At 51.7% G+C, this 24809-nt stretch overlaps 1 protein-coding gene and 1 long non-coding RNA gene across 7 annotated transcripts in view; one reads left to right on the forward strand and one right to left on the reverse strand.

Moving 5' to 3' along the window:
• The window catches only part of LOXL2 (lysyl oxidase like 2), a 99178-nt gene that overhangs the window by 13702 nt on the left and 60667 nt on the right, over nt 1–24809 (reverse strand). For 5 of the 6 annotated variants that reach the window (XR_013397171.1, XR_013397172.1, XM_077943248.1 and 2 more), the window contains 5 exons: nt 20787–21009; nt 15902–16085; nt 8960–9111; nt 6408–6575; nt 3534–3699 (listed from right to left, as the gene is read on the reverse strand). Coding sequence is in view for 4 of the 6 variants with exons in the window: in XM_077943248.1 (XP_077799374.1) it covers nt 3534–3699; nt 6408–6575; nt 8960–9111; nt 15902–16085; nt 20787–21009 (893 nt within the window). In the remaining 2 variants the exon portion in view is untranslated. The remainder of the gene's footprint in view (nt 1–3533; nt 3700–6407; nt 6576–8959; nt 9112–15901; nt 16086–20786; nt 21010–24809) is intronic. The other variant, XM_077943249.1, reaches the window with a different exon arrangement.
• Nucleotides 1004–15387, forward strand: LOC144330750 (uncharacterized). The gene is made up of 4 exons (XR_013397195.1): nt 1004–1319; nt 1714–1799; nt 6091–6321; nt 12683–15387. It is a non-coding gene; the product is annotated as an uncharacterized LOC144330750 (long non-coding RNA).

Genomic DNA, 24809 nt, shown 5'->3' on the forward strand with positions numbered 1-24809 from the left:
AATTCCTAGCTCTATCTCATATTTTTAGATATATTGGCTGTTTGGAATTTTGCAGTTACAAGGTGCGATAAACACCCTGTAGTAAATCTGTGCATATAAGTTATTTTTTTCCTTTAGAATATATCTCTGTAAGTGAAACTGCTAGGAGAAAGCATTGTCTATTTTTAAGTCTCTGATTCCTATTGCCAAATTGCCTTCTTAACAGGTTCTTCCAGGTTCCACGGCACACACCGCTGCCTTACGGGAGAGTTTTCCCCAGGTGCCTGTCTTTTACAACGCTTGATTTACTCAATTAGCGCACTGCACATAGCAGGTGTTAAAAGAATGACTGACGGCTACAATCTACGTTTACTAAACAATTGTATTAGGAAGCTTAGCTTCTTTGCAAAAGGAGTAACTGTAGGCTTTACCTTTAAAAGTGAGCTTTCAGTGAGCATTTCTAGTACCTAGAAAAATGCCATATATGAATCAGTGATCACAAGATCCTGCCATCTTTTATTTTGACAAGTTGCTTGTAAATTTTTTTTTCCCCTAGACTGCTTGGCAGAATTGCTTGTAAATTTTAAGCAAGCAGAGTCTGTGAGTTTTGCTTCCCTCAAGTTCACCAGCACATGGAGGGAGCTCTGTCTCCCTTCTTCCCCTCCCCCTCCAGGCTTATAGGCTGCGGCAGAGCCCAGCGGGTTCTCAGTAAACCCTGTGCGCTCACTGGCACCTGAAGGAGCTGGCATCCTCTAGAGAGCAGATCTACTCGCAAGAATTGGGTATGGAACCGAAGGGCAGGGAAAGGGTGCACACAGATGGCATGTGGGGTGGGGCATGGAAGCCGTAAATCAGGAGGCTCCCGTTTACTGACAAGTATGTCTTCTTGGAGGCTATGCAAGATGCAGCATTGCCCAGCACTGAGTGTTTTGGACATGCTGATTTTTATGAGGGTGTCATGTGAGCCTCTTATTAGTTGACAGCTCCTCTGAATACTTCTGAGCTGAGCACAGGGGTCTCCACTTGGGCTCTCCCTCCAGCTCGCGAGGAAAGAGATTGTTAATGTACCATGTTCTGTGCTTAGCTGGGAGCCTGGGACCTGCAATCTCAACACCTGCCATGGGCTGGGGCTTGGCCTCCCCTGCATCCTGCAGGCAGCGGAACTCCTAAGTGGCATCCTTCCACCTACCCATGGCTTGAGTATTACGATGCACTGTGCTAGGCTCTCTGGACAGAGCTGAGCAAGGCAAGGTGGAACTACCCTAGACTCTGGCAAGAGAGAGACATATGCAGCACATAATAATGACTACTGCAACAAGAGCTGGCAGGAGAAATGCGGGGTATGATGGGAATTGTAACAGGAGGAGCCTGTCGGGTGGGTGGTCAGGAGGCTTCTTTGGGAGAAGTTGTGTTTTAGTTTTTCTCTGAAGGAGGGGTGGGGATTTGAGGAAATAACACTAAGGATGAGGTTGGGACAAAACACACAGCCTGTGCCAGGCCCCTGCGGCACGAGGGAGGGTCAAAGCCAGTGTGGTGCAGACACTGAGGATGGGTGGGGGTGGCCTGGGAGGAAGCCGGACAACACGAGCCCTGTGTGAGCCCCTGGTCACAGAAGTGCGGTGGGACCCTTGGGTGGGATTTAAGTGGGAGGTGGTCTTGGCTCTGGCTTTGGGGAGGGGAGAGGAGGGGAAACCACCGCAGGGGCACGTGTCACTGTGGGGATATCCTTTGCAGTGATGCTGTGTGGAAGGTGGTCATCTGGACACAGGCAGCAACAGTGGCAGAGAAAGATACAGAGAAGGTTGAGAAAATACTGAAAGGTAAAAATCAAGAGGGACTGGACATGGGGAATGGTGAGGAAGAGGGAGAATCAAGGAGGATGTGTAGATTTCCAGCACATGCAATTGGTGGGGTGAGAGTAAGATATTATGAAGGGTTGCTGAAGAATTACTTTATTTCCCTGAATACTCCAACATGCATTCGGCCAGAGGAGACAAGTGCTGTGTTCCTGGCCCCAAGGGCTACTGCCCCGCTGCAGACACACTCCCAGTGATGCTTCAGCCTAAGCTGCAGAGCATTCTGAGAAATCGCCCCACAAAACTCATTTTTGGATCTTCCATGAGAATCTGAGGGCATCGTTCATCTCATAAATCTCAGTCCTCAGAGAGAAATTCCCTTTAATCTCTAGAGTTGTGGGCTTCTCTTGACTCATGGGTTAGTTTTCATCTCATAGGTACTGTTAGTTATATTAGTGACCAGTTTTCTCTTTGCTCTGGCTGCTAGGAAGCTCACTGTGAAATTAATGAGCTACTCATAATAAATGTATAGAACCCCCAGTACACGTTTTTAAAATTAGCCCCTCCCTGGCTCCATCTTAAGCCACTACCATTTTGCCAGCACCTGTCTTTCATCTGTTTTTATTTTCTGCTATCTTGAATTGTATTTAGGTTTGTATTATCTTAATTTCCTTCTAGAAAAGATGGACTATTGCAAATATAAATAAATTGATAAATAAAGAAAAGTTCCCCGACAGGGGAGTGGCTGTTCCTCTCTGCTGGGATGCTTTCCCCTGGGGAGCTGGTAGGGTGGTGATCTCACCATCTCTCTTCTCACACAGGACGTGATAGCATGTTATGTCTACCCAGAGAAGCCTGCCCTGAGGTCCTGCTTTGTGAGGGCTAGGAGATGCTAGTGAATCTAAAAGGGGTTGGTGGGAGACGCAGCTGCTGGGCTCAGTTCAATCCCTCATTCTCCGTGATGGCAGGATGACAGTGCATCTTTGTTTACCAAGCCCTTGCGCATATTGTCACACTTGATTTCTAATTTCTAGGGAAAACTACAACTATAGACCACAGAGGCTGACACGCTTTTCCAAGATCAGCCAATAAGGCAGGCTCTGGTCTCAAGTTCTCTGGCCAGTATCTGGGCCTCCCAATGGAGATGGCTACGCATGGGTTTATATTATAACGCCAGGAAAGGGAGGGCAGGGTTTGGGCTCAGGAGGACAGCATTCCAAAAGGGAGTCTACTGCTCCTCTTCTCTCAGCATGGGAGGGAGGCTTCAGGAAGTGGGTCATCCTGAATCCCTCGCTGGCATTCCCTCTATGGCCTCAATCTCTCTAGGACTCCCAGCGAACCACCAGGCAGCTAAGTGACTTTCAGGGTCTGAAAACAGGAAATGCTCCACGGAGGAGGTGGAGGGAGGAAGCCAACACCCATGGAGGGTGTCATCGTTCTCATTTAACTAGCATGACGGAGGAGCTCTCAGTCATGTAGTCTGCCCTGGGTCACTGCGGTAGCAGTGGTCCTGTGACTGAACCTGGGCTACAGATTGCAGCCCCTCCCTCCCCCTTTTCTCCTCACTATGTCATAGACAGCGATCTGTGGTTGGGGTGGCGGTCATCTCTCTTGCCCCCAGTTTTTCTCCCTTAGGATTTCATTCCACCTTCCTCTATTGCTTGGCTCATGGCAAGGCTTCAGAGTCTCTTGAAGAATAACTGGTGGGACTCTGGTCCCCTCGGAAGACCGGTGGGGAGGGAGGGGAGGAGCTCTCACTTTCTGAGCAGGCAACTCCGGCCCCGTACTGCACTCCTCCCTGGGGGCAGGCCACGTCCTCCCCGTCGTGACGGCAGTGCGCCAGGGACAGCTCCGTTCCCGAGCACTTCACTCCGCTCATGACCACTTTGTTGGCGTAGACATCTCCGTGCCAATACCAGGTCTCCTGGAAGAACCAACAAAACAAGTGGTGGGTACATCACCTTGAACTGTCACTTTCTGATATCCTGGCAACTTGCAGCCTCACAAAAATCCCAACTTTTATGATCCCATTTTTCGAATGGAGACAGCACAGAGAGTCACCTATCCAAGCTGTGCAGTTAGTTGGTGGCAGAGTGGGTGGGAATCCAGGTCTCCTGACCCTAGCACTTGGACTCTGTCACTCTCTCCCTTAGGGAAGTAGAGCTAAGGTTGTGGTCAAACACTGCAAGGCTGCATGTCAGCAATGGCAGGTGCACACAACTCAGGTTGCCCACTTCCTAGTCCTGAGCCAGGGCAGACATTGCTAATCAATCACTGCACTCTCTCCTCTAATCCCGAATGGGATTAGATGCTATTGGTTGATTGGAAGTGGCGAGAGAGAAGAAATCTATTTGCATATGTCAATCGTTAGACATGTTATAAAGATGAACTTCTGAATTTAGACTTTTCCCCAGTTTAAAGAGCAATTAATAGAGCAGTTCTGCACAGAAGCTGAGGAGATCCGAGGCTTAGGATGCTGGGATTTATTTGGCTCCTTTGCTCTATGGGGCTTCAAAATACTGTTAGGATTTACTCTCACACTTCAGAGAAGTTTCGAGTAGAGAAAAATGAGGAGCAGAATGGGGGCCGTCAGGTATAGAAACGGGATGAGCGCACAGGTGCTGTGTTCCTCAGGTCTCTCGGGCTTGGAGGCTGAGGTAGGATTAGAGCTCAAGGAGGTCTTCTCAGGATCGTCAGAGACAGACCATCAGGATAGGAAGGGCCTTGGAAGTATTTATATCTCATCTAAGCTCTCCTGTGATGGTTCATACTATGTGTCAACTTGGCTAAGCCACAGTACCCAGATACTTGGTCAAATATTATTCTAGATGTTTATGTGAGGCTGTTTTTAGATGAGATTAACATTTTAATCAGTAGACTTGGAGTAAGGCAGATTAACCTCCATAATATGGGTGATTCTCATTCAATCAGTTGAAGATCATAAGGGGTTAAAAAAAAAAAACCTGAGGCCCCCCCCAAGGAAGAGGCCGTTCTGACCACAGACTGACTTCAGACTCAAGCTGCAACATCAATGCTTCCAGCCTGCTGGTCTACTCTGCAGACTTCAGACTTGCCAACCCCATAACTGGATGAGCCAATTCCTGAAAAGAAATACCTTTCTTCATGCTGTGTGTGTGAGATATACACACACATATATAAATACACACTCATACATCCTATTGGTTGATAGCGCGTGCACACACACACACACACACAAATACGCATTCATGCAACCTATTGGTTCTGTTTCTCTAGAGAACTTGACCAATACCCACCTCCATCCTCCAGATGAAGAACTGGGGACTTGAGAAGGGATGGGGCTTGTGATCAGTGGCAGATTTGGTACAAATGTCAACCCCAGGCCAGTTTCATGACCCCAGCTGAGGCCCAGGTGTCTTAGGAATGAGCTGACCGGGAAGAAAAATATGTGGACAAAGACTCCCTTGAAACGTAGCACTGTTTTTCCACTCTCCTTGGAGATTTAGAGAGTGCACTGGCTTGTCATAAACAGTATTAGCAGAAACACTGCGTTGCCTGGGGAAGCTGAGCTCCCAGAGGGCGTAAGCAGCTATTTCAAACGCCTGCCTCTTCTAGAGGCTGGAATGAAGAGCCACAGGGCAGGGGACCCCGGGCAGCTTCTGCTCAGGGCTCAGGACCTCCCATCAGAGCGACCTGGACCCACCCAGCCCATGGGAGACAGTCAGGCTCAGCAAGGATGTAGGAGTTCTCCTCTTCTCTCCCTAAACCCCTTTCTTAGGTCCCAAGAAGGGCCACTGGGGAAGGAGAGCTGGAGTCAGGATTAACAACACAAGAGGAGGGTCTCCAAGCATCTTCCCATTCTGTAAGCTGCTTGCTTAATGGAAGTGTTTAGAGCCAGGATACTGAGGACTTGGGATTATTCATTCCACGTCACGTGGAGGACAACTGAGGCAGGGAAGGTTGGCTGCTTTGCCCCAGACCATTACACAGCCAGCTGGTGGGAATGCGTCGGGATTAGACCCAGAGCCTCCTATACTGTTGCTCCTTTTGTGATGGGGGTGGGAGGGTGGGAACTAGGACCAGAGCTCAGCTGTTCTCAGCTAAGTCACTCTCTCTTTGGAGAAGGGGAGTTGGAGGAAGTGCAGATGATGTGACAAGTCTTGGAGATTCCCTAGCATGTCAATGGGAGAATGCATTAGGCACAGATGCCAGTGGAGAAATGTGTTCAGACCAGAGCGGGCTTCCAAGGGAGCAAGCTAAGGTGTTTAGGGGGCGTTGAGCGTTGGGCCACCTCCCTGAAGGACTGAGTTGTTTCCTTCTGCGCAACGCACATCAGGACTGCTCCAGGATCAGCCTTGAGCTCAGGGTGAACCCCAGTGTGCAGTGCAGGAGTGGACCATGAAAAGCAGAGCCCAGCCCCTCATTCTGCAGCCAAGAAATCGAAGCAGAGGTGGGAGCAACCTGCCTGAGGACTCAGGCCTGTAAGGAGCAGCGCTGTGGCCAGAGTGAGGCTCCCTGCCTCCGGATCCAGGCACCTTGCTCAGTCCTTCCTGCACGGCTAGGGAAGGTATGCGGGAGAGGGGGGCTGATTGAAGACAGCGTGGTCAGACTGCACGGGGGGTGAATGCGGAGTCTGAGGCCGGGGCTTCTCACCTGGAAGGCGTTGCTGGCGAATCCCAGGCCCAGCTGGCGGCAGACCACCATGGCCTCCACGATGCCCCAGTTCTGGCCACACACCATCCCCCACACAAGGGACCCGTTTCTCTCCACCAGCACCTCCACTCGGCCCTCGTAGGGATTGCGGCCCCCGTTCAGGCGCAGCTGCAGACACAAAGGAAGGCCGCGGTCACCAAGAGGGACAAGGGAGCTTCCCCACTGCACTGCCATCAGCCCCAGTGTCCTGGAGTCCTAAGCCAAGTGGTGCTGCCCGGGACACACACACTCAGATTCAGCAGCACTCTTGGCAGCCCCCTGGTGGCAGTGCCATACCTAGCGTGGTCTTTTTTTTTTTTTTTGAGACGGAGTCTCGCTCTGTCGCCCAGGCTGGATCTCAGCTCACTGCAAGCTCCGCCTCCTGGGTTTACGCCATTCTCCTGCCTCAGCCTCCCAAATAGCTGGGACTACAGGTGCCTGCCACCTCACCCAGCTAGTTTTTTGTATTTTTTAGTAGAGACGGGGTTTCACCATGTTAGCCAGGATGGTCTCGATCTCCTGACCTCGTGATCCGCCCATCTCGGCCTCCCAAAGTGCTGGGATTACAGGCTTGAGGCACCGCACCCGGCCACCTAGCGTGGTCTTATAGTGAGGTCCCCACCCCAGGCACCCTAAGCAGCTGGGGAGGCCTAGTGACTCCACTGAGCACCACAGCAGAAGCTGACGCTGCTCCCCAGGAGCCTATCAGTGGGGGCTGCTCTTTGGAAGGATGGTGCTCTCGGGACCTTGACATGTTGGAATCTCACGAGACTCCTGCCTGGGCCCTTTTCTCTTTGCCACACCCCCTACCTGGCAGGTTCCAGAGCCTGCTGGCATCTTGTCCCATGGCTCCCCTGCTGGTCTCTCTGAGACCCACCTAACTAGCTGCCTGTTTGACAACTCCACTTGGTATCTCAGAGATCACAAATCTGAACTTGCTGTCTTTTCTCTTTACCCTAAATGATTGGGTGTGGCTATGTTCCAATACTTTATTTTAAAAAATAGGCTGGGTATGGTAGCTCATGCCTGTAATCCCAGCACTTTGGGGGGCCAAGGTGGGAGGATCACTTGAGCCCAGGATTTTGAGACCAGCCTATGCAACACAGCGAGACCCCATCGCTACAAAAAATAACTTTAAAAAATTAGCCAGGTATGGTGGCACATACCTGTAGTTACAGCTACTTGGGAGGTGGGAGGATCCCTTGAGCCCAGAAGTTTCAGGTTGCAGTGAGCTATGATCATACCACTGCACTCCAGCTTGGGCAACAGAGCAAGACCCTGTCTCAAAAAACAAACGAATAAAAAACCAGGAGGAGGGGTGGGCTTGGCCACACATCATAGTTTGCTGGGCTCCTGAATCTGCTGTTATTCAAGCCAGAAAGAGAGGAGCAATTCTTGACATCTCCCACTCTCTTATCTCACATCCTATCCAAGTCTTCGCCTGTGGGTTTTATCTCTCGTCTCTCTGCAATGCATCCACTTTCCTCCAGTCCTTCCCTACCCTCCCTCATCTCTTGCCTGAGCCAGAGCAGTGTTCCTGTTCTAGGTCCTAAAGCCAAGGCAAGTCTCAGAGGCTCTGGCTGCAGAATGTGGCTGCCTCGTTGCCTCTGGGGCCAGGAAAACACGTGGTCATCAAGGGCACTTCCCAAGGCTCCAAGACGTTAAGGCTGACCAGGCCTGCAATGGCCTCCATGACAGAGAGAAGGGTTGACTGTTCCGGAAGGAATCTGGACACTTCACACACTGGGGGGCTTTTCTCATTTTCTAGATTAGACTGCAGCGCACAGGGTAGCTGGCATGCAGTTCTAACTCAGCAAAGGACCCAGCTTGCCATTCCCAGGGCCCCACGCAGGGCGCCAGCATCGTGGAAACCGTGTGGCTTTCTGGTGAGCGGGGTCTAACCTCACCGATGACAATGGAGCCTATGGGACTTCATGGTCAGCCAGGAGCCTCTGTCCTCACCCTCTCCACCTCCTCACCCAAGGAGGATGCCAGAGAAGGTCAGGCCCTCTCCAAGTCTCTTAAAGCAGCCCAGGCATTTCCCTTTTCCTGTTCCTTTGGTTCTCAGTGGCAGCAGCACAGAGTTTTAAAGAAGGGAGCGAAGTGTGTGGCAGCCCAGTTTTTTTTCTGAACATGAATAGAGAAAACAGAACGCCTCCAGCCAGCGGAGCACAGCCAGGCTGCACCGTGTTTTGATAAGGTTGTGGCTAGCCGGTCCCACGCCTGTCTTTGGAGGTGGTGAGGCAGAGGTGAGGTAACTCAACTCAGATGTTAACATGCAAGGAGGCAGGGCCTTTCCAGCTCACATTGCACACAGGGGCTTGCGCCTGCTGCCAGGCCAAGGCCAGGCCCGAAGTTCAGAGGGGGAACAAAACATTGCAAATGCCAAGTGGCAATGTCTGCAGCAGTACTAGCAGCAGTGCCTGGTCACTTCCTGGGTTCACCCCAGAGCTCTGTGGCTATACTTTCTGTGGCCTCAGTTATAGTCCCCTCGAGGTGTCCAGTCCCCTCACCTTTTTCTGCAAGCCCATGGCAGGGGTGTTGCATCTCACACCAGCGTCCTCCTCGTGGTTGCAGCCCTGAGACTCGGCGTTGAACTTGCAGTCTATGATGGATTTCTCATTGCCCGTGCACTGGATCTCGTTGAGGTGGATGGGTCCAATCCCTGCAGAGGGACAATAAACAGGCGCTATGAAAGCTTTGGAAGGAAACTTTCTGGATCGGCAAGAAAGGCCGGACAATAACAACATGCCTCTCCCATCCTCAGAACTCTCCCCACTGCCTCTCATAATCAGCTCAGTGACCCAAGCCTCTTCTCTCCAGACAGAACAGTGCCAATTCTCTTGGGATTCACTTATCCCATAAGAGCAAATAAAGTTTGCTACTAATTTGCTGTGTGACCTTGGCTGATCACTCAGCCTCTCTGAATACCACTTTTCTCTCATTCTTTTTCTAGTCCAAAGGAATTGGACTAGAAGTATACGTTTCCTTCCCGACTTTAATCCATGCATTTATGAATCTCAAAGGTACGACTACTGCTATATCTGTAAGGGTCCCTGCAAGAAACAGATGGCATGTACAAATTGGATTGAGTTAGAAAAAGGGATTTTAAAAATAAAGGTATGGATGGAGTGAAGGGAAATCACAGAGCACAGTCCAGTACTCAGGAGCTAGTGATACAGGCATAGATACCACGCCTGTTACCCTCTGCCTCCCTGCTAGGGGCTATGGATTCAAAGATGGGTAAGGCAGGCCCCTGCCCCGAAAAGCTCCCAGTTCCCGGGGGAGGCAGAACTTACACAAAGGCTTGTGTTACTGACGTGGTCAGTAACAAAGATGAAGTTCACAACAGGTGCTCTGGGGCTCAAAGGAGGCCCCTGACTCTGCCGGGGGGTTCTGGAGACAGCTGGTATCGAGGCTTACTGAGGCCAAAAACCGACTTCTAGATCAACCCATATTAGCAGGCAGGAGCCAAGTTTCTATTTCCTTGGAAATTCATAAATGATGCTTCCAATTCCTTGGAATGTTATAAAATGCATAAAAACGCATTGGTGATGGCGGCTGGAAGCATCGAAGGACTAGCATGGAAAGGCTGTGACAAGGCATCGATCCTAATCAGAGCCCAGGAAGCAAGCAAGGCCCACAGCTCATGGGCACAGAGACAGTCAGGAGAGAAAACCGTATGTTGGGAAAGAGCACAAGGTTCTGTCTGGGAAACAGCTGGGCTGATCTGGTCCAAACGCCCGAGCTCTCCTCCCTCTAGGGAAGCCCTCCTGTCTCCTGCCTCCTGGACTGCCCTCCTTCTGCCTCCATCTAAGGAGAAGCCTGCCTTGAAGAAAAACCTCCATCCTCCTTCGTGGTGCAGCTTGAAAGAACTCCCACTTGTCTGAACTTCTGCTTGTTACACATCTTGCTCAAGCGGCAATGAACTGGGCAGGCAGTGTGAGACTGAATTCAGCTTGAGGTTGAAGATTAGGTTGAATCCTTGGAGAGTGATAAAAGCTTTACCTCTACCTTCCTCATCTGTAAAAGGCCAATTAATTATAATATGTGTTTTGCCAGGTTGGGATTTTTTTTTAGGGGGGGGAACAAAGTTTTGCTCGGTTACCAGGCTGGAGTGCAGTGATGTGATCTCGGCTCACTGCAACCTCCGCCTCCCAGGTTCAAGCAATTCTCCTGCCTCAGCTTCCCAAGTAGCTGGGACTACAAGTGTGTGCCACCATGCCCAGCTGATTTTTGTATTTTTAGTAGAGATGGGGTTTCCCCATGTTAGCCAGGCTGGTCTCTAACTCCTGACCTCAAGTGATCTGCCCGCCTTGTCCTCCCAAAGTGCTGGGATTACAGGCGTGAGCCACTGCGCCCGGCCCAGGTTAAGATTATAGGGAATGAAGTGTCTAAGTATGTCAAATGACTAGGGACTCAGTAAATGGTGGGCATTTTCAGTATTATGTCTTCTAGATCATCTATTTGTTAGTGTAAGTTATTTCTGACTAAGATTATTTCTTCTTCTTCTTCTTTTTTTTAATCTTGAGATGGAGTCTCACTCTGTCACCAGGCTGGAGTGCAATGGCATAGTCCCAGTTCACTGCAACCTCCGCCCCCCACGTTCCAGAGATTCTTCTGCCTCAGCCTCCTGAGTGGCTGGAAATACAGGTGCACACCACCACGCCCAGCTAATTTTTGTGTTTTTAGTACACACGGGGTTTCACCATGTTCGCCAGGATGGTCTCGATCTCTTGACCTTGTGATCTGCCCGCTTTGGCCTCCCAAAGTGCTGGGATTACGGGCATTGAGCCACCATGCCTGGCCTGATTAAGGTTATTTCTTATTTCTCCCACTTGACATGAGCTCCTGGAGAGTGGAGTATTTGTGGAATAAATGAATTCTCCTTTCCAAGATCCAGGCTGAAGAGCACTCAACCAATGTTTGTGGATTGCTAAGACTAGAGCTCAAGACTGGACAGGATAGGTAAAGCCAACTTAAGAGCCTAGCACGCCTCAGACTCAACTGGTTGGTCTCCTTCTGGCTGAACTTCTATGTAAACTTGTGTGGCTGTCTCAGACATCTGGGGACGAGGCCTCGGGGGGCAGGGCCTCCCTCCTGAAGCACATATACCCATGGTGCATCCAAGGAAGGGCACAGAGAAAGAGGCCCAGCATGGCTCACCCTCTTCCTGCCCCACTGAGTTCCGTGGGGGGTTGGGCAGGGGGTGGAAGATGCTCCAAAGGACACTGGACTGGGCATCTGGCTTCAGCGTGCCCATGGCGTCTGTGGGCTTCTGGTTCCTTCTGCTGACCTGGGCTTGGCATTCTGCACCTTGACCTGCAGCTGTCACCTACTCCTGGGTTCTGGAGCACCCCTGAATTGCTCCTCCTCACGGTGCCTTCCCCGTCTCCACCTTGGCTCTGTTGTTCTCCACATACAAACCCTGGCCTAGGTGACCACGAGGCTTGAGGCAGAATTAGGGCTCGGTGGAAAAGGCATGTCTAATATCATAGAGCAGTGTTTTGGCTTCCATGGGTCCGGGCCAATGAGTGGGCTGAACTGTCAACTAAGCTGGTTACAATCAGATCGTAGGAGGCACAAGAGAACAGAACAGGACATGTCACGGGTTCTGCATGTTGTAAAGCTAAGCTCTTGTTTAGAAAACCTTTGCTGGAGTTTTACATGTCACATGCATTCCTTCTTGGGGATTGCATGCAAAAGGGTTTTCAAGCCACTGCTGTAAAACTGGGGAGCCGCCCCCTCCAGTACAGGAGCCACCAGCCACATGTGGCTATGGAGCACTTGAAATGTAGCCAGCCAATTTGTCTACTCAGGGATGCAGACAAACTGAGATGTCTGGTAAGTGTCAAATACATCCTGGATTTCAAAGACTTAGCACCAAATATGCAAATGATCTCACTAATAGCATTCATATTGATTACATGTTGAAATAATATTTTGGATACACTGGTTTAAAGAAAATACGTTACTAAAGTTAGTATCATCTTTTTAAAATTGTGGCTACTAGAAAATGCAAAGTTACATGCGAGGTTCCTGTTCTATTTCGTTTCTTTTTGAGAGACAGAGTCTCGCTATGTCACCCAAGCTGGAGAGCAGTGATGTGATCATGGTTCACTGCAGCCTACCTCCCGGGCTCAAGTGATCCTCCCACCTCAGCCTTCAGAGCAGCTGGGACCACAGGTGTGTGCCACCATGCCGGCTAATTTTTCTTTCCTTTTCTTTTCTGACAGAGTCTCCCTCTGCCGCCCAGGATGGAGTGCAGTGGCACGATCTCAGCTCACAGCAAGCTCCGCCTCCCGGGTTCACGCTATTCTCCTGCCTCAGCCTCCTGAGTAGTTGGGACCACAGGCGCCCGCCACCATGCTACTTTTTTGTACTTTTAGTGAAGACAGGGTTTCACCATGTTAGCCAGGATGGTCTCACTCTCCTGACCTCATGATCTGCCTGCCTCAGCCTCCCAAAGTGCTGGGATTGCAGGTGTGAGCCACCGCACCCAGCCTATGCCTGGCTAATTTTAAAAAAATTTTTGTAAAGGGGGGGGTCTCACTATGTTGACGAGGCTGGTCTTGAACTCCCAGGCTCAAGTGATCCTCCTGCCTGTTGCTTCCCAAAGTCCTGGGATTACAGGCGTGAGTCCTGTTCTGTTTCTATCAGACAGCACTGGTCTAGTGTTGGAACTTGTCTAATGCTGTAACTTCTTCACCAAGTATTTGTTCTGCTGACCCTACTGATTCAACTGGAACACATTCATTCATTCTTTACAACGTCAACAGCTCTGGAGCGCTGCGTGCTGGCAGCCTCGGCACTAAGGACACAGAGATACAGAAACAGGTACGCCCTCATGTGGCACGCAGCCTTGCAGGGAGGTGGAGGCACCAACAGGCAGTTGGAGTCCCGATGTGGGCGGGAGTCCTGAGGCACAGAGAGCAGAGCCTGACCAGGACCTCACATCTATGCTGGTGAGGCTGGAGCCAGTCAGAGCTGCAGGTGCTGTGCGTCCAGTCACCTTGTTTCACAGTGAAGAATCTGAGGCCCAGAAGGTTGCTCAAGGTCACCAAGCAAGCAGGTGGCCAGGCAGGGAGGAGGACTCAGATTGCCCGACTCCCAGTCGTTGCTCTTTCATGCCTCCTGGCTGTGGGTGTGGTCACTGAGTCCGTCGGCTAGAGCCAGGGCTGAGGGGCTGACCCTGTCTGCTCTGTGACTTGATATTAAATGTGGTACTTTTCCCTTTCTGCCTACTGGAGTTACCCCGCCCAGCATGACAGGAGATGATCAATCATTCACTGGTTCTTTCCAGGACAGCATCAAAAATGCCAAATGCCTCTTTCTCCCAGAGTTCTGCAGGCCCCTGGAAACCTCTGGCTGCTCTGGGCAGTGAAATAATAAGGTCACATAGCACACACCCATGATAAATGGAATGTTTATGTCATCGAGGGCCTGTTTATTCCTCAGAATGAGTGGACTCTGTCCTGTAGGCCCTGGGAGAGCACAAACCCACACGTTGGCCAATCAGTAAATAACTGCAGGGATAGTCAAGATCCAGGGAGGCCGAGTGCAGTGGCTCATGTCTGTAATCCCAGCACTTTGGGAGACTGAGGTGGGTGAATCACTTGAGGTCAGGAGTTCGACACCAGCCTGGCCAACATGGTGAAACCCCGTCTCTACTAAAAATACAAAAATTAGCTGGGTATGGTGGTGCACACCCATAATCCCAGCTACTTGGGAGGCTAAGGCAGGAGAACTGCTTGAACCCGGGAGGCGGAGGTTGCAGTGAGCTGAGATCGCGCCACTGAACTGGGTGACTGAGTGAGACTCTGCTTCAAAAAAAGATCCAGGGGATCCTGAGGAGCTCACCGTGCCCAGGGAAGGAGCACTGTTATATGGCCCAGTGGAAGCTGCCAGGTGGCACAATGTGACTCAGAGTACACCCCAGACCCCCAAACTTCAGTGTACACCTGGAAGCTTGCACAGACTGGAGAATAGAGGCAGAGACATTCTGAATGTGAACAGGACTGGGCCAAGGTGGGCATAAGGAAGAGGCCCACGTCTGAGAGTCAGAAGACTTGGCTTTCAGTCTTTCTCTGCCAGCAATGATTGGGGTGACCTCAGACTTGCGTCTCTTGCACTACAGGACCTGAGGTCTCTCCAGCAGTACTGTCCATGATTCCAGGACTCTCTCCAGGCCTCTGGAATGCAGGCCTCCTTCCAACATCTGGAGACCCTGTAAGAGCTGACCAATTGCAGGCCAGGATGTGGGGACGCCGAAGAAGGAAACAACCAATGGCACTAGACAGATGAGCTCCACTTCTAGAAGGGGGAAAGCTCCACGGTCTTTGACTCAGCTGGAGGCTAAGTTCAATGCAGGATTCTAGAGCCTCACACCAAAAACCACTGGATGTGGTGTCAGGCCCTGGGCTAGTGAGGACTATCATTTCCTCCAGGCTGTGATCAGTGACCTCACCACATTCCTTTCTGTGGGGTGATGGCCCGACATCTGACACTATGGAAATATCCCCTCCCCACTGGACAGGCCACCCCACCCCGTGTCTGTAGCCCATTCTGCTTCCTACCCATCCCTTCCCAGCCATAGCAGCTGACGGTCTGCAGTGGCCTCCCTGCTGGTCAAGGCTGAAAAAATTCCAGGAAATGACTAGGACTTCTCTCGCTCAAGTCACAGTTGTCTCGGGGAGGGCTGGGCACTCCTAGACTGCACAGTCTGTTTGGGGTAAAAACCCCTCCTGTTCAATGACCAAGGTTCGCAAGGATAAGTGGTGTTCGTGAGGCTTCCTGGGGAGGGGAAATGGCCTCTTCTGTGTCATCTTCTAGCTGCAACATCACTTTCCACCAAGGGACCCACTTGAAAGCCTCCTTTCCTTCTGTTTTTTTGCTCACATGAAAGATTTGTTCAGGACAGTTAATAAAAAGCAGGCCCTTTCTTAATGAGTCTGAGGACATCCGGAGGGCGGCATCTTGTTCCCTTTCTCTGCTGTCAGGCAGGGACTGTGTGCAGGGCTGCTCCGGGGAGGAAAAGTAAGATGGCATTTGGTCCTTTTGTTGTACAGAGTGGTTCAGTCTGGTGAACTCGGAGGCCCTCTCCTGCAGGAGGGGCCTGAGAACCCCGCTTTTTTGGTGGGGCAGCAGAGATCAGTGGGTTAGGAGCTGGGAGATCTACGGGGGAGTATTCATTGGCCACTAATACGTTATCTCACCTTGGACGTTTACTCTGCTTTTTGGGCCTTAGCTTCCAAATCCATAAAATAGGGTCTCAATGTTCTCTAAGGCCCCTTTCAGCTCTGTCTAGGGAGAGGCCTGGGATTCTCTCCTAGGCAGCCGCCAAAGGGAGGAGGGAAAGTGAGGACTGCCCGAGAGCTCACGGCCAGCAGCCAGGCTGTGCTCACGGCACCATGCTCCCGGCAAGAGAGGCCCCCTCTAGCCTCCCCATTCCTTACCTTGCCCCAGTCGGGAGCCAGTGACTGCCTCTTTGGCACTCCCAAAGCCCAGCTCTCTGCAGACCACACTGGCCGACACCAGGTCCCACTTGTCGTCGCAGACGGTCCCCCATTCTCCATTTTTGAGCACCTCCACGCGGCCCTCCCCGATGTAGGCACCGCCTCGCAGTCGCACCAGGGGTTGCTAAAGAGACACACGGTCCTGCTGAGTACAGATGCTGATGCATGTTCAGCGGGCGACCACTGTCCCCTCCCCCTCCCTTCACCGCCACCCTGTTCCCAGGCCAGGCACTGTCTGAGAGCTGCAACTGTGCTTGATGTATGGATGTGTGTGTGTGTGTGTGTGTGTCATGGGTGTGTCGGGCTGTGGGAGCTTCCTCTACCGAGACAGCTCTGGTGCAAGCTCCCTTTGCAGCCCTCGCATGGAGCTTCTGTCCTGGTCCCCTGGGGAGCCCATCGGGGACTGTCAATCACTCATCACCCCAACCTATGCGTGGCACAACCTTCCATCAGCACTTTCCCCACCAACTCCAGAGCCTCACGCTTTAGAGCTAGAGAAAGAAGCGCCTATCCTCCAAAGTCTGCAGATTCCAAATGGATCATAATTCTTTCTTATAACAACGTAGGTTGCTTCTAAGCAAGTTTGGATCAACCTTGCTTATAACACAGTGCTACAGTCTAGGCCTGCGGAGACTCCACAGTAGTAAGCAGGCACTGGAACGATTCTGCTATGCACAGCAACCAGAGGCAGGAGGGAGCAGACAGGAGAACGGGAAGACAGGGAGCTGGAAAGCCAAGCTTCACACAGTCACGACTCAGAGAATGGATGGGGAGCCTCACACTGATTTGTCCCAGGGCTGGGGGCATGCCCAGCCTCCCCGGATTTGACTCCAAGTCCCAGCTGGCCTGACTCCAGAAGATGCAGCCAACCGGCTATGCAGAGAGGGTGGAGAATTACAGTTTGAACACCCCTAGTGTTCACTGACAGTCTGGCAGCTTTCATCTCTTTGTGGGCTTTACTGAGTTAGACAGGAGTAAGACACTCTCTACGTCTTGGTCACAGTGGATCATGTCTTACAAGATGGGAGCTGGGTCACTTGACTCCAGCTGTCCACATACCTGGGTTTGCATCTGTTTCTCTGCATGTGTGTGCATGCACGTGCATGTGTGGCTCATGTGTGTGCAAGCTCACCTGCATGCATGCTGCATGTATGTGCGTGTGTGTTTTGGAGGAGGCTCAGAAGCCTGTGAGGCTCTCAGCTACTGCTGATGCTCAATTCCACTCCACAGAGGGAGTGAGGAAGACTGTGTAGCCATTCTAAGTGTGTCACCTCAGACCAGAGTCATTGCCTGTCCTGGCCTATGTTGTCCTCAGCCCATAACTGCCTTCACCCTACCATTGATGGCCAGGCCGAGACAGGCCTGGGTGGAGGTGACCTTTTCAAGCATTCGCGTCCACCAGCTACTTTGAGGGGGATGGCATCATACAAGAACCTGCTTCTCCACCAATTGTACCTTGGGGCTGGCCATGGCAGGGTGGGGTGCTGGGACAGCACCCAGATTTACGGACCTCAGGGACTGCCCTGACTCTGGCAGTATGGGGAGAAGAAGAAAGGGGAAAACGCCCAGTGGCTGTAGGATCTTTTATCGTAGCTTTAAAAGAACACCCCAAACAGAGCAAAACGAGTATAACTGCTGGCTGGCTCCAAGCTCTGTTTTCTGCAGAATGGTGGCCTCCTGCTTCCCTGACCTCCCTTCCCAAGCTGTCTTCCCACAGAGTGGACCATCCATGACCTCAGCTTAATGGAGGCAGAGTGTCCAATAACCTCGCTCCAGCCCGGCAGTGGCCAAGCAGTCGGCTGGCCCCAGAGGAAAGAAAGAAACCAAGGGAAAATATGATGTAAGGCACGCTCGCTCTGTTTTAATTGGTTTGGTATGAACTTGATTCCTTTTTTTTAAACCGCACAGTAGAGGAATTCCAAGACAGTAGGATCTGGTATTCTGGATGACACACAAGGAAAGCTCAGAGGCTCAGGCTGAGGCTGTGGAAAGGATGTGGCCATGAAATCACACACAGGGGGCATGGAGGTTTAGGGGGTGGTGGGCTGACTGTCGGAGGAGGGGGAAGTGGCGCTGTCCAGGTATGTCCTGGAGGCACACATATGATGGTGTGGTCACCTCTGTGCTCTTCAGAGGCCCTTGAGGGGACAGAGGAGGCAGGGCCTCCTGAAAGTGCCAGGAAGTTACTCCTAATAGTTCCCACTCCCTCTGGCTGAGGAGGGCTGGGCTCGCAGCATGCATTCTGCTCCCCTCACTGAAGGCTCGGTCTTTTGTTCAAATCACCACCAAGCCCGGGAAGGGGGGTGCCCAGTGTGGTTTATCCAGCTCTTGTCATGGTGTCCCTTTTCTATTGGAGGAGTGTAATCACCTCCTTTCCAGAGCAGGTCTCAACAAAGAGGGGAGACCGCAGAGGGGAGAGGGGAAGGAGGGAGGGTAGAGGAGAGGAGACAAAGGGCATGGTTGGGGGAAGGCTGGTTGGCTCAGCCTCTGCTGCTCCTGCTCAGCTGCCTGGACCCGGCTGACACACCTGGTTGATACACTCTCTGCCCCCACCCCAGAGCTCTTCTCCCTCCTCTGGCTCCCTCTTACCCCCGACTTGGTGACAGCCCACCTGGAACTCACCCCTGCCAAGGTGATGATTACTACGACCATCACGCTAATCAGATGCTGTCTCGTCTACTCATGCTGAGTCAGCACACAGTGCACTAAGTACTGGGGTTTTACCTGGCACAGGGAACCAGCCCCTGATAAATGATCAGTCACTTCTCCTATCCCTCCGTCTCCTCTTCCCAGTTGCTGTTCCCACCCACTCACCAGATAGTAGCTGTTTCCTGAACACAGAAATCACAGAGACCCTTTGATGGATACAGGAAGAAGGAAGAGGAGGAGAAAGAAAAGCGAATCAAGAAGAGACAGATAGGGCACCTGCTCTTTTTCAGAGGCTGGGTCAAGCCTACCATGGTTGGGGTACTTTACTTGTTCTAGAAAATCGGCCCGTTAGGCCAGGCATGGTGGCTCATGTCTGTGATCCTAGCACTTTGGGAGGCCAAGGCGGGTGGGCCATCTGAGGTCAGGAGTTCAAGACCAGCCTGGCAAACATGGTGAAACCCCGTCTCTACTAAAAATACAAACATTAGCAAGGCATGGTGGCGGGTGCCTATAATTCCAGCTACTCGGGAGGCCGAGGCAGGAGAATTGCGTGAATCCAGGAGCCAGAGGTTGCAGTGAGCAGAGATCATGCCATTGCACTCCAGCCTGGCAACAAGAGTGAAACTCTGTCTCAAAAAAAAAAAAAAAAAAAAAAAAAAAGAAATCGGCCCATTGAAATGGGGCTGTTACTTTATATGGGAAGATGTTCATCTACATTTTAGGAATACACTCACACACGGTTCCACACATTCACACACGCCCACACACTCACACACACCCCCATACACACACACCCCCACACCCCCCCCCCACACACACTCACACATCCCCACACACACACAGCCCCACACTCACACACCCCGACACACACACACCCCCCCACACACACCCCCCCACACACACACCCCACACACACACAGCCCCACACACTCACACACCCCCCACACACTCACACACCTCCCCCCCACACACACACACCCCACACACACAACCCCACACACTCACACCCCTACACACACACCCCCACACAGTCCCACACTCACATACCCCCACACACTCACCCCCCATACACAGCCCTACACACACCCTGACACACACCCCCACACACACCCCCGCACACACACACCTCCGCACACAGCCCCACACTCACATACCCCCACACACCCCCCCACACACACACTCCCACACACACAGCCCCCCACATACACCCTCCACACACACACCCCCACACACTCACAGCCCCCCACACACACAGCTGCACACACACACCCCCCACACACACCTCCCCACACACACACCTCCCCACACACACACCTCCCCACACACACTCATACCCACACACACCCCCCCACACACACACCCACACCCTCACACACATCCACCACACACACCCACACCCCCCCACACACATCCCCACACCCACACCCACACACCCACACACAGCCCCACACACTCACCCCCACACACTCCCAAACCCCCCCCACACACACCCACACACACACATACCCCCACACACACACCCCCCACTCACACCCCCACACACACTCATATATACCCCCACACACTCATATACACGCCCACACCCCCCCACACACTCATACACCCCCACACATACATACCCCCGCACACTCATACACACACTCATACACACCCCCCACACTCACACACCCCCACACACTCAATACACACTCATACACATACACGTGCTGTTTCACATAAGTATAATGTGACTAATGTATGGATGACTTAGGATAATGGCAGATTTTCTACCTTGGTGGGAGCTTTTTAAAATTGTTATCCTTTCTGTTGCAAAATAAACCAAACATGCTTGAAAACGTGTCGTTGGCTGCGTGTACTTTTCAGAGTTGGGTCACATTTCCAGTTCTCCTTTGGGAACTGTGCAGGGGCACCAGGTCCCTGTTGCACACCCTTCATCATCTGTTCCTGCTGGGTAAGCAGACAGCGCACAGCCTATGACAACTGATGCTAGGGTAGTCTTCTCCCCCAGATGATCCTTCTCTGCAGAGGGCGCTCAGGTCTCAGAGTAAAGCAGCCATGATGGTGATCTCAGCTGAGGCCACCCTTCCTCACTCTCCTGGGGGATCCTGCCTACTCCCTCAACACCCTCCCATCCCCTCCAGGTGCCAAGTGGCCACACCTCGTGCCCTGTCCTCACCTCTGGCTTGTAGGCTTTCCGGAATCTCGAGGGTCCGTCAGGGCTGAAGACCTGCCCAGGCACACAACTCACCACGGCCGGCAGCCCATTCTCACAGGTGACATTCTTCATGGGGTCCAGTGACACCTGGGGGCCCAGCTTGCAGCTGGAGATGTGGGCCTCTGTGCCGGTGCAGTCCATGGAGAATGGCCAGTAGCGCTGTTTCCTCCGTGAGGCAAACATTCTGCAGACGGTGGGAGGGGACAGGTGATCAGGGCATCATGACACCTATCCTGATTCCTTCTGCAACGAGGCAGAACAAGAGAGACTGGGCCCTGCTCCTGGAGCTCAGCCCTGCTTCACAGAGGGGTCCTAGCTCAGTCCATTCAGCCAGCATTCACTGAGCACCTCCTAACGCCAGGCGCCACACTGGGCACTGGGGGACAGGACCCAGAGTGTGGACAAGGCCTCCTGCCCTCAGGCAGCTTTCATTCTAGGAAAGAAAGGACTCACTCAACGTAGTGAAGTAATAATAATAATGAAGCCCAAGAATACAGAATGCACAAAGGTATTTAAAACAGGTGAGATCCCTGGTCCTAGAAAACCCCTCACAGTCTAAGGTAAACCATTTGTTTACCCTAACTCTTCAGATAATTCCAACATAATTTGCTGTCATTCTTTTTTTTTGAGACACAGTCTCTATCCCCCCAGGCAGAAGTGCAGTGGTGTAATCACTGCAACCTCCGCCTCCCAGGTTCAAGCAATTCTCATGCCTCAGCCTCCTGAGTAGCTGGGACTACAGGTACCCACCACCATGCCAAGCTAATTTTTGTATTTTTAATAGAGACGGGGTTTCGCCATGTTGGCCAGGATGGTCTCAAACTCCTGATCTCAAGTGATCTGCCTGCCTCGGCCTCCCAAAGTGCTGGGACTATAGGCGTGGGCCAATGCGCCCGGCCTGTTGTCATTCTTTAGCTTTATTTTTCTTTGTCAATGAGCAGTACAAGCTGATTGCTAAACTCTCCCAGTGATATACAAGATTAAATTTGTATTTCCAATGAGAAGCAATGAAAACAGTCTTAAATTACTCCATCTGCTGAATCAAAGTACAATCTGCCTAGGAACAAAACTGCTGCTTCCTGCACCCAGGAAGATGAGTGAGGTTCAGGTTGTCTCTGTACCATATCCTAGGGAAGCCCTTAGCCTGTATTGCTAGCACAGGCAAAGTGTTCCTTTGTATGTTTCTTTTTTTTTTTTTTTAAGGCAGAATATTTGTTTTTTGTTTTTTTCTGAAACAGTAACCAACTGATAAGTAATAGATTGGCTAACAAAAAGGATACTGTACCTCAGTTTCTCATGTCCAAAATCAGAAGTAGTAACAGTATCTACTTCACTAGATTGTTATGACAGTTTGTTTATTTATTTGTTTTTTTTGTTTTTTTTTTTTGAGATGGAGTCTCACTCTGTCGCCCAGGCTCAAGTGCTTTGGCGCGATCTCGGCTCACTGCAACCTCCGCCTCCCAGGTTCAAGCAATTCTCCTGCTTCATTCTCCCGCGTAACTGGGATTACAGGTACCTGCCACCACACCGCCTAATTTTGTATTTTTAGTAGAGACGGGGTTTCACTGTGTTGGCCAGGCTGGTCTCGAACTCCTAACCTCAGGTAATCTGCCTCCCTCGGCCTCCCAAAGTATTGGGAATTATAGGCATGAGCCACCACGCCGGGCCATAAATCTGTATTTGGAGGTAGTGTCCAAATGTCTGCAAAGTCATATCATTGTAAGGAGGCCTTGGCAGGAGACCCCTTCACCCCATCTGGGTTCCCATGACTCTGGCCCTTTAAGAAGAGGCTAGCACTCTGGAGAGGTTGAGGTCTTCTGGGGCCAGGGTGGTCTTGAACTCCTGACCACAGGTGATCTACCCACCTCTGTCTCCCAAAGTGCTGGGATTACAGGCATGTGCCACTGCGCCTGGCCTGTGGTGACAGTTTAAATTCGTTAATACTTGTCACTTAAAATAGTGCCCAGACGTAGGAAGGGCTACATAAGAGTTTGTGAAATAAGTAAGTAAATAAATAAAATTGTATTTGGTTAAAGAAAAAAAGAAAAAGAAGAGTGAGAGGAGGGAGGGATTCCGTGGTTGGAGTGATGAGAGACGACTTTACGGAAGAGAAGACTTTAAATTGGGCCCTGAATGATGGTGGAATTCGAAACAAAGGAGGTCCAGGAAGGCCCTGCTGCCTGCTCATGCCAACCCAGCTTTTCAGGGCCCATGTGCTTGTCCCTGCATGGCAGGACCCAGTGAGACGCCAGAAGGAGCCAGCAGAGGGGACTCGCTGGGCAGGCTGACCCCAAGACAGGGCAGAGGCGAGATCCCATCCCTGCTGGTCCAGCAGTCCTGGAAGTACCTCCTTTATCTCAGTGTGAATGGAGTGTGAAGACAGAGGAAGGGCAAATCCTACAGACACAGTTATCATCTCTCCTTAACCCAAATCTGAGACTTGTTAGAATTCTAGTGTGCCTGTGAATGCAATGACACGGAATCTTGCCGAGGACTATCCACTACCCTGGCAAATCCAGGGTGCGTGCTCACCACAGCGGCAGCCCAGAGCAGAGAACTGCTCAGGAGGGCTATTAATAATTCCAGGAACCACTGCCCTCCCGACACACTTCCTGCAAGGCCCCTGCACTTGGAAGCCTACAGCATGTTCCATGACGCCCCCACAAGGGGCGGGAGAAGATACTCGGGGGGAACACCAGCTGCTCGGGGATTGGTCAGACCTCACCGCCTGCCTTGGCTCAGGAAAACCCCTCTGCTTCTGGCCATCAGTCAGCGCCACCCTCTCCAGGAACAGATGTCCTGCGTTCTAACTGGACAATGCAGAGCCCACAGCAAACAACTGTCCCCAGCAGCCCAGATCCCTCTGACATCAGCCCCCAGGAATGTGCTGCAGACCCTCTAGCACATTCAGGCCTTGCCGAGGCGCCTCTCCCCTCCTCCATCCCAGTGTTTCACTGGGGACAGGCTTCTGAGCTGCAGATGGAGGCCCTCGGCGGGTGGTGGACAGCCCACCCGGCTCCAGGCCTGGAGACTGGAGGAGTGACTGGAGTGAGTGAGGCAGCCTTGGGTGGAGTGGAGCGGGAAGCCTGCCTGTGAAAGAGGCAGCTAGGCCAATAGCTGGGCTGTAGGAAGAACACGGAGCTGGACTGATTCAACCAAGAGTCCTACCCACCGGCGCTCCCCTGACCTAGAGTGAAGGCAGATGTGGGATCCTGCCAGCTGCTGAGTACAACTATTTCCATGATGCTTTCTGGAAGTGGGGAAATAGCACAGGATGGATTTGAGATGGACTTAAGCTAAAACCCCATAAGCCCCCACTTTGATGTTCTCAGTCTCTTAGAATTAGTGTAAGCTCAGAACCAGTGGCTAGTAGTCCGAAAGATCTGATTATTTCCTTTTCTCCAATGCATGCTCATCCTGGTGAAAGGTGCCTTTGGAGAAGTGGGAGAAAGAATACAGTATAAATTTCTGGCAGGGTACCAGGGTGCTTCCTTGAGGGTACCCAGCCTTTCCCTCATCCAAGAACTGGTAAAACTGGCTCAAGTATGGGAATGGATTGAGGGGTCATGACTCTGCTTTTATGATTCGGGATAGACTTTTGTTTGCTTGGCCTAGAACTTTTCTGCTTATGCAGATTATTAAGTACGAACTTAGTAGGCTTCCTGTCTATTTCACTTCGAGGAACACCATGATCAACCAGCCAACACCACAGGTGTGCAGCAGTCAGACTGATCGCTGCTTTGACTCCACTGTCCAATAAGGTCAGCATGTCCTCCTTTGGTAGTACTACAGCCACGGGACCCCTGCCACCCTGAAGCCAATTACTCCCATCGCATTCAGGTCACTGGTTCAGTGGCTGCTGTTCCTGCTGTGAGTCCTGGCCTTCAGAGAAGAATGATCACAGCTCCTCAAGGAGGCTGGGGCTCCTTTCATATATTTACTTTTCACCGTCAAGGTGAAAGGCGTGTCTTCAGGACAGTGTGG

Source organism: Macaca mulatta, chromosome 8, assembly GCF_049350105.2.
Source record: "Macaca mulatta isolate MMU2019108-1 chromosome 8, T2T-MMU8v2.0, whole genome shotgun sequence".
In the NCBI taxonomy this organism is placed as follows: domain Eukaryota; kingdom Metazoa; phylum Chordata; class Mammalia; order Primates; family Cercopithecidae; genus Macaca; species Macaca mulatta.